This window comes from Mytilus galloprovincialis, chromosome 2 (genome assembly GCF_965363235.1).
Source record: "Mytilus galloprovincialis chromosome 2, xbMytGall1.hap1.1, whole genome shotgun sequence".
NCBI classification, from domain to species: Eukaryota; Metazoa; Mollusca; class Bivalvia; order Mytilida; family Mytilidae; genus Mytilus; species Mytilus galloprovincialis.
The window spans coordinates 62,597,591-62,611,873 of NC_134839.1; the positions used below are offsets into that span (position 1 = coordinate 62,597,591).

General features: G+C 31.3%; 1 protein-coding gene across 2 annotated transcripts; it reads right to left on the reverse strand.

Moving 5' to 3' along the window:
• Positions 1–571: 571 nt before the first annotated feature.
• On the reverse strand, positions 572–11,784 carry LOC143064075 (glycoprotein 3-alpha-L-fucosyltransferase A-like). Of its 2 annotated transcripts, XM_076236601.1 has the most exons (4): positions 11,319–11,784; positions 10,364–10,657; positions 8,617–8,672; positions 572–1,970 (listed from the first exon to the last, which is right to left on the reverse strand). In XM_076236601.1, the coding sequence occupies exons 3-4, from the start codon at positions 8,648–8,650 to the stop codon at positions 862–864; spliced, it is 1,143 nt and encodes a 380-aa protein (XP_076092716.1). In that variant the 5' UTR covers positions 8,651–8,672; positions 10,364–10,657; positions 11,319–11,784; the 3' UTR covers positions 572–861. The 2 variants fall into 2 exon arrangements, with proteins under 2 accessions (XP_076092716.1, XP_076092717.1); XM_076236602.1 differs by lacking the exons at positions 10,364–10,657; positions 11,319–11,784 and adding an exon at positions 8,953–9,147.
• Between the last annotated feature and the right edge of the window lie 2,499 nt (positions 11,785–14,283).

Below are 14,283 nucleotides of genomic sequence, written 5' to 3' on the forward strand. Positions count from 1 at the left end.
CGGACGCCATCACGAGTTGGTTGACCGTTATGGAATAACCGTTTCACAAATGATAACGGATATGTTCCTTACGTCGTAACTACAATCCCCTTCCCTTTCATGAATGTGACCTACCGAATTAGACTATTTACCGGATTTGTAATCACATAAGCAACACGACGGGTGCCACATGTGGAGCAGGATCTGCTTACCCTTCCAGGGCACCTGAGATCACCCCTAGTTTTTGGTGGGGTTCGTGTTGTTTATTCTTTAGTTTTCTATGTTGTGTCATGTGTACTATTGTTTTTCTGTTTGTCTTTTTCATTTTTAGCCATGGCGTTGTCAGTTTGTTTTAGATTTATGAGTTTGACTGTCCCTTTGGTATCTTTCGTCCCTCTTTTGGTAAACTCTTTGACATCGTATCGTATGCATATGGTTTATCAAATCGAAAGACTGTGTCAGTTGTCCTCTTCAGCATTGAAATCGCTACACAAATTGATTATCGCATAAAATATTTTCGTTGCAACGATAGAATCATTTTTGTATCAATATTGGCTGACCTGCAGGGCTACAATTTAAAATAGGATCAAAATTGTGTCAATATTTAATTGCGAAATACGTTTAGGTTTGTCAAAAGGAGCGAAGTCCAAGCACATTACTACTAGAGAGATCGGTTGAGAAAAAAAAGATGATATCAGTTTTCAGTATTTAACAAACAGATAAAATGATTTCTGATGAACGATTTAAAAGGATTTCTGCCAGTGATTTTACGCTTGATAACATACAAGTCTTTATTATCAACTGACATGCTCGCAAACTTTGGTTTTAACATTTTAAACAGAATTTAAGTGTCAGCAAGTTGTTTAAAAAAATCATATCATTCTATGAAACACAGACATTTTGACGGTACCAACTGTTAAACGTTTTTCCTGTCCATTTCAGGTTTTTTGTTTTATAAGTATTCAATAACTCGCATAGATCACACAAACTTCTATAGTAATTTTGTTCGTTGTCTATATGGTATTTATCTGATTCTTTTAAGTATGATATATATTCGCTTTCATTTGACCCTAGTCTTAATAAATATTCTGCAAGACGTTTTGGATTTTCATAATCATTAACGTCTATGTACGTTTTTGGCGGTAAAATGGATTTTACGTTCGGAGCACCTCTATACACATATACAGCATTGCTGTTATCGAGGAATGTGTGAAATATCTTCTCAGTAACATAATCTTTGCACAAGCTATTTTCAAAACCAAGATAAAATTTATACTTTTGCGATAAAACTTCGTGGCAGCCGGGCAAGGTCCGGTTCGGACAAGGTACTTTACCGCAATCACCATAAATATCAATATTTATATATTTTCGCAGTTCTCTGACATACAGTTCACGTCTTGATCGAGTTTGACAACTACCTACCGCCCAAGCAATATATTTCGTTTTATTTTTGAAAATTTCACTGTAATTTTTCTTTAAAGGAATAGTTCTTCTGAAGGTTTTGTAGTTCAAGAAAATTTCACCATCCTGTCTATATGTCATGCTCCAGTCAAATTTATTATCCCAAACACGATTTAAGTCCACATCGTAAGCAGGACTTTCAATATTAACAATCACCCAAATCTGACCACGTTTCTTAAACGGCACTTTGTTCCACATATCACGGTAGGCAAACAAAACAGCTGCACTCTTTTCAAGAACTGTCTTATTTTCTGTTAGAATACAGTTTGAGAATTTACATCCAGTCAAATTTATATTTCCACTGAAATATCCTTGTTTAGCATACCATAGAATAGTTATTGTTGAATTATTCTTTCTGGAATTTGAACTGAATGTAGAACTATCATTAGAAAAACTTTTAAAATCCTGGAGGTACGATCGGAGATAATAAAATGTCGTCCGATGTCCACTTATAATGCTACCAATATCTAGCGTAACTACACATACGAAGAAAAACAAAACGAAAAACTTTTTCTTCTCCATAAAAATCCCTGAAAACAGAATAATACAAAAAATTACTAGTCTATACACATCCGATAAACTATAACATTTTCCTCAAAACAAAGATCACAGCTTACAACAACATATATTTAAATTGTATGTAGTCACAGAGATATATTTGTATATGTCTCTGGCGGTCAGTACATAATCCAAACGCAGCATTCTCTGTCTCTTAGTCTTTGAAGTATTATACTATGTTTATAGAAAGATGGTTATAGTATTCGTCAACAAGGAAGCCACCAGGCCAACTAAACATATAACCAAACAAAGTGTTCGTTATATTAAAGTCCATACCTAATACCTTACTCGCATATATCTTTTTGCAATTACAAATGTTAAATCGTAATGTATTACCTATTTAACTAATAAGCGCAGTACGAATGTACCAACTGGTACTAGTGACATAGCATATAATTTCCTAAAGGCTACATGTATTCATTGTAAATTGAGATGTGAAACAAATACCTGAAAAATATAATCAACGGAATAACCGTCAATAGATTTATTTGAATCATAAACCCTTTAATATGGATATTTCAAAAGAAGACCACACAATTCACGTTATTTTGGCATTGTATGATCAATGATCATTTGAATAGTAAGGTTATCGTAGTAGAATCTTTCAAAAATGTCGTATCAGTTTTAACATTGATTTCGATTGTGTGTGTTTTGAATAATGAAAATATAGCTGCATATATTTTGGTATATGTAAAATTGAGAATGAAAATGGGGAATATGCCAAAGACACAGCAATCCGACAAAACAGCCGGAGGCCACCAATGGGTCTTCAACGCAGAGAGAAAATCCCGCACCCGTAGGTGTATGGCACGCCGTTATTATATTTATTCAATTTCGAGATATCTTATTTAGTTAAATAAGATATCTTATAAACTAATTGAGATATCTTAATAACAAAATGAGATATCTTATATATTAATTGAGATATCTGATTTATTAAATAAGATATCTTATTAATTAACATACACTATAACAATATATCATTTTACAAGACCACGGTTTGCGGAAGTAGTAAAGAAGACAATATTATGTTTTTCAGGGGTTGACAGGATACACGTGATCGTTGTTAGTTTCAACTTCAATATTATTATGCAAGCAGATGTAATAAACAATGATTTCATACATTATTTTTTTTTGGTTTACACTTTATATAGAGCTTTATTTATGATCTTATTCCAGAGTGCACAATTCTTATTCTACATATTTCACCTTTATCAAAATTAGGAAATCTGTTTGGACGTCCCATTTTGTTTTAGGGATGTTTAGATTAAGTGTCGAGTTAATATGTATATTATTTTGTGTTGTCTGCGAGAAACAAATCATTTTTCTGATCTAGTAACTAAATTCAAAACCAATATAGATAATGTTAACATATATATTTTATTGAACTGTGTAAATTAATCGGAATGCGAATGACAACATGCACCTACAGGGCCGTAACTAGCCTCTTCTAATAGTGAGGCAAAATATATTTGCCGAGCGGAGCGAGGCGAAAAAATTTTTGGCGAGGGGTCTGGGGGCCGCTCAAGGCCCCCTGAAGCTCTGAAAAAATAACGCAAAATCATGCATTCTGAGCGTTTCCCGGACTCTGACATTGAAACGCAATTAATTTTTAGCTATTTTTTCTACACAAAATTCTGGTCTCAAAAGCAAAAACATAGATTCATTATAATTTAAGACTTTTACGTTTTATGGACAACATTAAAAGACCGATATGTAGGTTAAAGCAAAAATCGTACTTCTCATAATTATTAATACCGGGTCTGTCTGTCTGTTCTGGTCTTGCATTGTGCTTATTACTTTGGTGATTTTTTTATGACTAGATTTAAACATAGCGACAGTCACGCGGCAGTATTTTACTTTAAGTACTAGTACTGCTTAAGTAGACACTACGGACCATCTTGGTATTAATGATTCTTTTATTGTCGAAGAACCCTCCAGCAACTTTGACCATTGATCATTAGTATTTTTTCTATGCATTGACTTTGTGTGTGATTAGGTTTCGTGCACTTTTACTCCATATTCCTTTATTTTTTGTTAAAGGGTCTGAACATGACTTCATGCAAATTTAATCCTTCAATGTTCCTAAAGGGCATATGCCATAGATATAGGAAGATGTGGTGTGAGTGCCAATGAGACAACTCTCCATACAAATAACAATTTAAAAAGTAAACCATTATAGGTTAAAGTACGGCCTTCAACACGGAGCCTTAGCTCACACCGAACAACAAGCTATAAAGGGCCCCAAAATTACTAGTGTAAAACCATTCAAACGGGAAAACCAACGGTCTAATCTATATAAACAAAACGAGAAACGAGAAACACGTATATATTACATAAACAAACGACAACTACTGTACATCAGATTCCTGACTTAGGACAGGTGCAAACATTTGCAGCGGGATTAAACGTTTTAATGGATCCAAACCTTCTCCCTTTTTCTGAAACAATAGCATAACATCACAACAAAGAAAAACATACGATAAAATATCAATTGGCAGACTTAACTCAATCAAAAAACGTATGATTAAACAGTACATTATTGTTTTTTTTTCTTCAAGTTATTTGATATCGGGAAATTGGTGACCTTACTTTAATTTAAACTATGTCAGCTATCTAGTTTTATCTACAAAAAAAAGCTTTGTGTTCTTTGATATCAAGTTCAATTCTCCATTTAGAAACGACAATTGTTTTCTGTGTCTTGTAGCATCGTCTATTCTTAAAATATTTTCTCGCACAATATCTAGACATCGGTGGGCATGCAACATTGCAAAACCACACGTTTACAAATCAAAATCAACACTCAGACTATAGTCATAAAGTAGGACAAATGAACAAAAGACAAACCCGGGACACAAAAGTACAAACATAAACCATCAACTTTGAAAACTAAAAGTAACATAGAAACATGGATCACGAAAAACATGCAAGGGCGACACCAGAGAGTGAAGAGAACTTGCGTCTTGCTAGACACTTTCCGTGAAAACAATTTGATATTAAGACAATCTTTTTTTTTTTTTTTTTTTTTTTTTTTTTTATTTCTAACATGAGGCACTTGCCTCATTTGCCTCAATGTAGTTACGGCCCTGACCTACAATTCTTTTGTGTGTTTCCCGTTTCGGTAACACATGACATTTGCGCGGGAACTTCTTACATAAACATCGTTTTTGGATTATTGAAACATGTGAAATGTACTGTAACAGTTATTGATTTTTGGAGGTAATGTGATATTATTTATTATTCAATATTACATAATTTTACGTCAGGTTTGTACACATTAAGTCTCTGGTCAGTGGCGGATCTAGGGGAGGGGGGATTCCGGAGGTTGAACCTCCCTTTTTTGTTGACGATCAATTCATTTGGATAGGGATATCAGTTGGAACTGACCCTTTATCCTGGGTTAGGATCCCCTTTTAAAAATGGCTGGATCTGTCTCAGCTAGTCAAGTCAGAACCGAAACACATCAGTGGCAGATCTAGCCCTTTTGAAAGGGGGGTCCAACCATGTCCCCATTCTGAAAATGCATATAAGGCACAAAATGTGCACCGTAATTCAGTTACCTTGTATATTAAATAAGATATCTTATTAAAATGTTAATAAAGATATCTTATTAAATATATAAGATATCTTATTTAAAATATAAGATATCTCTATTAATTTATAAGATATCTCTATTAATTTATAAGATATCTTATAAACTATATAAGATATCTTTTATATAGTTAATAATAGAGATATCTTATTTACTTAATAAGATATCTCCATAAGTTAATAAGATATCTCTATTAGTTTATAAGATATCTCTACTAATTAATAAGATATCTCTATTAGTTTATAAGATATCTCTATTAATTAATAAGATATCTTATAAAGTATGTATTTAAAAGATATCTTTATAAAGAAGTAAGATATCTTATTAATTAATAGAGATATCTTATTAACTTATAGAGATATCTTATAAACTAATAGAGATATCTTATAAACTTTTAGAGATATCTTATTAACTTATAGAGATATCTTATTAACTTATAGAGATATCTTATAAACTAATAGAGATATCTTATAAACTTTTAGAGATATCTTATTAACTTATAGAGATATCTTATTTAATTGGTTATAAAGATATCTTATTTAATATATAAGATATCTTCATAAGTTAATAAGAAATCTCTATTAGTTTATAAGATATCTCTATTAATTAATAAGATATCTTAAAATAAAGTATGTATTTAAAAGATATCTTTATAAAGAAGTAAGATATCTTATATACTTTATAAGATATCTTATTAATTAATAGAGATATCTTATTAACTTATAGAGATATCTTATAAACTAATAGAGATATCTTATAAACAAATAGAGATATCTTATTTACTTTCAAATTAAATAAGATATCTTATAAAAATTAAAGATATTTTAATACTTAACAACAATTTTATTTTCAATCGGCCAGTGTTGTTGTGAAAATATGGCAGGTAATTAAAGTTCGTGTTTTGAAGCCGAAGTTTAACGATTGTCACCTGTTTGTCAACAATCGACAAAAAATCAACAAAAAAGCATGGAAATTGAGCAGTGCTTAACATGGAAATTCAGATAATGGTTTATTTTAAGGACATCCATGCGTATTGTGATCACCGGATTTTTAGGAGATGGGTCACACTGTGGTCACTTTGCATACGGAAAATATGTCGGGGGAATTGCTTCCTAGCAATTAAAATAAAGTAAACTTCTTCTAAATATGAATAAATTAAAGAATTTTCTTCAGAAAAAAGTATATGTACATAAGTTTTATAATGAAAACTATCCATTGAGTTATTAAAAAACATATGCATTATTTTTTTACTTTGAGGTTTCTTATGACTTTAATGATGCGTTCACACGTAATTCAAATTCGATTCGCATTAACTGATTCGAATTAGTTTAATTCGCATTCGAAACGTTTTACGTCCAAACGTAAATTCTAATTCGAATTTTGCAATGCGCGTCATATTCGCTTTGCTGTCCGAAAGCCGTTAACTTTTAATTCGTATTAACAAAAACGCATTTCTATAGTGCCTAACAAGATTTTGTGAGGGAATTCGATGTTTGCTATACCACTGTTCAATTAAACGCACTTTATGACAATACTACTATACCAATTGTAATGAAAATGTTTGCAGTGTTTTGAGAAATGATTTTACTTTGTAGTCACGTATTGTTTGTGAAACATTTTATGTTTTAAAAGGACGAATTTTCTGTATAAAGTCAATAATTATGTGGACTTTTGAAGCCCAAACTTTGTATTGCCTTAAATACATACATGAAAGTTCCGAAAACTGTACCAACACACAACGACATGTTTATGAAATGATAGCAAAACTTTGGTTTGACAAATTTTTATTCGTTATTGCAAAAAAATAAACTTTGAATATCTTACATTTTCTCCCTACCCAGTTTACCCCTATTACTTATTCTGATGTGGACCGGTCATTGTTATTGAAAATTACGGAATTCGATTGGATTAAATTATTACTAGTTTACCTTCAAACTGTTTATGCTTTTCGTACATGACTATTGGTTAAATCAGAACGTGCATGAATGTGACAGTAAGTAAAATGACCTTCAAACTGGACACTGGATGAGTCCATGTTATGTTTTATCAATGGAAGTATAGGTACGGAAGGTAAGAATTGCCAATTCTCCTATTTTCACAATTTTCTCCAAATACACAGTAGATAGATTATTTTTTAATAGGCAATTGCGGAGAAAAACAGAAAAAAGTTTAGAAATAAGAAGTTTTATTCCAATCAACAAGTCATTTTTCGAAGAGAAATGCCAACATACATTTTACGCACGGCTACACCAGGTAAACATATTATTAATCTTACAAAAAAAATATCTTTTTTTCAGTCTCATAGGAACATACTAATTACAATAAATCCCAAACTAAAGAAGTCATTATATAACGTCAAAATATGTCCGATCTACCTATGTTGGGACCCAAAAAGTCAACACGATCGTTTTAAGGTCAATTTCGTCTACCTCACAAAATCTTATTAGGCACTATAATGCGAATTGGATAGTGCGATTAATCCAATTCGAATCAATTCGAATTAAATGGGGCGCCCATATTCGCCGTGGACACAATTTCGCCGTTTTATGATTTTGAGGTGTAAAATCTCCAAAGGATGGTTGAAATGGAAGAAATATGCCTGTAAATTATATTTTTATAACATATATGATTATTTTTGAAAATGAGACTAATTTTCGGCACTTACCTTTCAAATGTCTGCTATTCATCTATAATGAAATTTATTTGATAAATATTGTTTAAAGCTGCAGTTATTTGGTTTAAATTAGATGTGTAAAAACGGCGAATATGTGTCCCCCGTTGACAAAACATTAGGAAATTTCAAACGCCCTTTAATCCAACTTTTCAGATGATTTTTCTCAAAACAAACACGTTTTAAAGCTAAGAATGTTTTGCATGTGAAGTTATCTTCATATAGAAATATCAGTATACTTCAAAAACATAAAGACCTGAACATAAACCGAAGAAAACATGGAAAGATATGGCGAAAATGAGCACCCCACTCTATGAAAAAGAGATACAGGCAAACGTAAAATATCATTTGTTACCTATTTTGGTCATTCCTGTTTTCAGATGATCCATTCTAAATTCCTTTCTCACCACTCTGGAAAAATGAATTGACCATTAATAATTACTACATGAATTTTCAGTTATTCGCGCAAGACGTCTAATGAAATTACTTTCTTTTAAAAAACACAACATTGTTAGCCGCGTTTTCAGATGAGACAATTACATATTTACTATTTACTTATCTAAGTTTAGATATTAATCTTGATAAAAAGAGCTATAGATCTTAAGAGTCTTCATATATATATATCTTCAACTATTTTCATTTCTTTGTTTTTGAAATAATTAAAAAGCGTGTTTATCAGCATTTGGTTTACCTTTAATTCCGGTAATTCAAACACTGCAGATCATGTTGTACCAATTGTGTGTTTGTACTGAAAAATGGCAATGACGTCATATTTCTTTGATGACATACACAGCTTGCTAAATTTTATACTATTTCGCGAACTTTTAAAACCGCAAATTGATTCCAGAGACCCGCACCAACCATAATTGTAACAGTTGGACACCCTTAAAATGATGTTTAAGGAAACGGAATCAACACAGTAGGCTATATATTTATATAATAAACAAGTATGGACACAGACGCAAATTGTCAGTGGGGTTAAAGGTCGTTACAAATGTATTGAAAGCTAGACTGGAAATGTGTATTAACAAATTGAGTTGATGTGTACATGTCTTCATTCAAATGCATTGACTGATAAAAAAAAAGGGGGGCTTCAACTTCCACCCCTCTCTGTGAATTAGTTGTTTGAGTGTTTGAATATGGAGTTTGTTAATAAATAGCTGCACTGTAAGCGCATGATATGTCTTGATTCCTTTTAAGCTTGCTTAAAGGTTGAACTATTTTGTTTTGTACAATTATTAGTCTATTTGTTTTCTCATTTCAGTTGTTTTATATTTGTCATTTTAAGGTCTTTTATAGCTGACTGTGCTGTATGAGCTTTTGTCATTGTTGAAGGCTATTTGGGGACCTGTAGTTGTTAATCTTGTTTTAAATTTTGGAATGTAGCTGAAGTCAACAGACATAGACAATTCACCCAAGTTTTATAAAATGATATGGAAGTGTTTATGTGAATAATTGAGATGGGAAATGAGGAAAGTGTCAAAGTGACAACAACCCAACCATAGAGTAGACAACAGCTGAAGGCCTCCAATGGGTTTTCAATGTAGCCAGAAACTCCTGCACTTAAAGGTGTCCAAAAACTATAAAATCCCTTCTTTTTTTTAGCATATATAAAAATTCATAACACAGAAATGTATAATCTGAAATTTATATAATAAACAAAGCGAAAGTAAACTACTTAATATTCGTCTATGATTAACTTTCTTTCGAATGAAATGCAGAATGTTGATATTCATTTTGTAAAAAAAGAGCTTAAAGGAGAAAAACTCGCCCTCTTCTTCATTTTTTAAAAGTGACACCAATATCGAGCGCAACGTCAAGACAATTCTGTTTTCTATAAACACTTTAATAAATTCAATCCCACAGTGATTCTAAAATTTCATATTAGAAAAAGTCCCTTCTGTTTGAATACTTCCGTAAAATAAACAGATTTTACTGACGACATGGAAATGTACTAGTATATCAATGTGTTAATAAATCACTATTAATTTTTCTGACATTTTGGAAAAAAATAATTTCTGTTCCATACAAAAGTAACGACTGTAGATTAATCAATTGAGTGCTGTTTACCTAACGCCCAGTGAATAATATTTCAAACTCACCTAACAATTCATGCCATGCTCTCCTTGATTAGATTGAGTGTTGGCTGCTTTACGTACAGTGGCAAATATTTCATGCATATTCAGAACGATCATTGATTAGAAGTGATGTGAAAATTGACAAAAATGTTTTCCCCCGAATATTCCTATCAAGCAATTGCAATTAAAGTCAAGTTCACTGATAAATGTTATTTCCTTCCTTCATTCTATCAAGTGTTGCCTTCCGATCCAACACTGGACCATTTTTGATTTTCAAATAGATTTCAATGTATTATTATGTAACTGAAATATGAAAATCTGAAAGAATAAATATATAAATAATGTTGCATTATGATTATATTCTAGTTTTATGTAAATGTTACCTTGTTTGTCTTTTTAATCGATTTAATATGAGATTTGGACATCGGCAAAGTTAACTACTAGGCTGATATGCATATAACTACCCAAGTTACGAATTGTTCCGAACGGACGGATTTTTCTACATGTCCTACGATAAATTAGTATATTAAGATTGGATATCTTAACTTAGTTGGTTTTATCACAGGCACTTGTCACAAAAAAAATACATGAAGGTATATAGGACATTTTTCAGAGAGAAGTGCCTGTGGGTTTTATAAATACATATCAGTCTTAATTTCCTAATTTTTTATAATGCTAGAAGTCACAACTGGTATCAAAAACAAGTAATCTTTATATTCGAAGAATAATTTCCTTTTGCTTTAAAAAAAATATGACTGAAAATCTGATGAAATAAATTTCCCGATTTTTTAGTAATTTTTCTGAATACAGTGGTAACAGTCACTTTGATTTACTTATTATTTTTAAAGTCTTTTTTCTTGAAATACAACAATCAATTTTCCATAGATAAAATAGATTTTATTTTCGATATTACAATTAATGTTTTAATGTGATGTTCAATGACGGATATTGAATGAAGTTAAAAGAACACATATATTACATTGTGAACCTGTCTTTCTTGAAGTATTCTCTTCCAGTCACATACATTACATTGTGAACCTGTCTTTCTTGAAGCATTCTCTTCCAGTCCTTGCTACATTACATTGTGAACCTGTCTTTCTTGAAGTATTCTCTTCCAGTCCTTGTTTATAAAATCCAAACAAGTCAAGTCATCCTATTCTTACTTCACAAGAAATGATTATACGATTTATGGAGTTGTGTAAATGAAATCCTGTTTCTACTGTTGTCCTCTTGGTTTGTGTTTTATTTGCTTCAAAAGGTCGTTGTCGGGAACAAATGGAATTCAAATTAATTATTAATGATTTCATTTAACAATATACGAACAAACAATTCCAGACTAATGATTACGTTTGGACTCTTACAAAATGTTAATAAATAAAAATAAATCAATCAGTTAATGAATTGGATTTCTATAAAACGGTTGACTGTAACTGGATTGAGTTTTTTTTTTTAAATCTTGCTGATCGTGTGTGAAAGCAGAGACATATAATATATGTATATGTCTCTGGTGAAAGCGATCCACCAGAAAACGGATACGCATAGTCTATTAATATATATGTACTAATACATTCTAGTATATTCTTTAAAAAATATAGCATTCATGCACTTCTTCAAAACTTTCATCTGTGCACGAATTCTTGATGTAAGGTGAAATGTGCATATATTTTTCTCGCAAATATAAAAAGTAATTACAGATACGCTTTGAATTATTATTTCTTCTGCTTACTCATTGATTAAATTCTATATCAAAACTTATTAACATTGTATGTCACAATAGCCTGAATATAATGAAAGAGATAGGTCTAATATTTGTGCTGTGTCTTGTATAGCTACCTTTTTTATTGGCATTGTAGTAATAAATTATAGAGATTTTTTTTTATAGCCTAAACATGTGTCTATACGATTTTTTATATATATCACTACATTATTTCAGTATCGTTGCACACATCTTCTTTACACATTTTTTAGATTTGAAAAATTTGTAAATCTTGTCAGATTCAGGCAATTTATATATAGACTATTTTTGTTCATGCTTTTTAGAAAATGTCTGTAAAAATTTAAAGGCATTTTATAAGTCTGATATTAAAACTAAGCTGGCAATTAACAATTTTGAACCATTGAATAATTTTATCTTCGACAATTACCGAATTTTAACGCTTGCAATTACAGAGTTTTAATAATTGAAAATAGATTCTACTGAATTATTTAATATTCCCACAAGTACTGAACTCGACAATTATTGGTTATTCCATAACATGCTTGGATGACAGAGTCTATAAGATATATGTACTGATTGTTTTGCAAATATATCGTTTGACATTACATCGGATCAACCACATTTGGTGACAGTCACACATTCAGCTTTAAAAAATCAAAGTACTGAAGTACTGACCATCGGATGACCACAAGTTCTTGTGGATGGTCAAAAGCACATGTCACAGAAAAAGATCACATCTCTGTACCTGAAACTGAGGTTAATGTAAAGAGATATATTTTTTTCTGACACAAGTTCGTGCGTGGTGACGAATAAATGAAAGGAAATTCAACCGCATCGTAATAACTATTATATTGCAGTGAAACACATCAGTATACCTGGGACTATTATACTAATATATAGTAATAATCCCAGAGTATACACTGGTTTGTTGTTATATATTATATTAATATATCAGTTACATGTAAGTATATAATTTTTATCCATTTATATATCATTCTATTCTACTATTCTAATAATTGTGCAGTGCAAGTGCATGATGGACACTCTTCTGTAAAAAAATCAATTTTTCTAAAAGATTGGATATGAGAAGCCATATTTTCCCGCAAAAATAATTACAGAGTTACTGGTCCTTGCCGGGAGTGTCGCAAACACGTTCTTGAGATTATCTTCCGCAAGCTTTAACGCAATTTTTTCGGTACGTGTGTCTAGATATTATCAATGATTTTTTACTTTTATATATATAGATAACTACAAAACATTTTCATATTATTGATTTGTGTTTTAGAAAAAATATTTATAGGAGTATCCATTGAAAAATGAATTTAAAACAAGCGATAAGGAATGTTATTTTGCACTCTATAATGTCCGCGGATCTATAATTTTTATAGATCGGTTGAAAACCCAAAACGAATTTGCACAATGAAAATTTAGGCGATAGCAATACATCGGAATGATCTCACGGTCATCTCGATATAATTACATTAAATGTATGTTTCACTATAATACGTTATTCTGATTGGCTAACTGTACATCACGTGTTATTCCTTAAGCAGTTGTATCACACAATACAACTTTTCATTCATGATGATACGAGGTCCCACAATAAAGTGCACAGGTATATGAAATAAAAACTTGATAAAATAAAAGGCGTGTTTTCATGATCCTATAGGTAAAAATGTAATTATAAGTATTGAATGCTTTTTTTTGTAACTTTATAGGGTTGTAAAAGCGTTGACCGTGCGCACATTTTTAGTATGAAGCGCTTCCGCGCTTCATACAAAATGTACTTCGGTCAACGCTTTTACACCCCAATAAAGTTACAAAAAAGAGCATTTAATTCTTAAGTAAAAAAAATCTGATAAAATACTTAATGTCTTCGCAAACGGCACACACATGAATATCTTCTGTATTGTTTATTGTCGCTATTTTACCTAATTTCCCTTTGATCTTGCTGACTGATAATTTTCAATCTCAGCGGAGTCAAATGATATGAAAAAGTATCGCTAGAAACTAAGGACATTGTCTTTATAGGTAAAAAAGCAATAATCAGATTATCATTGGTTATCTCAACTCGATTGCTTTTCTCACCTTCGCATACCGGCTCAAGCGAGAAAATCAATCTCGTTAAGATGATCAACGATAAACGTTATTCTTAAAAGATTCAAAGTAACATTATAATGATTGGATTGACTTAATCTTTTGGCTTATCAGACCATTCAACAGACAA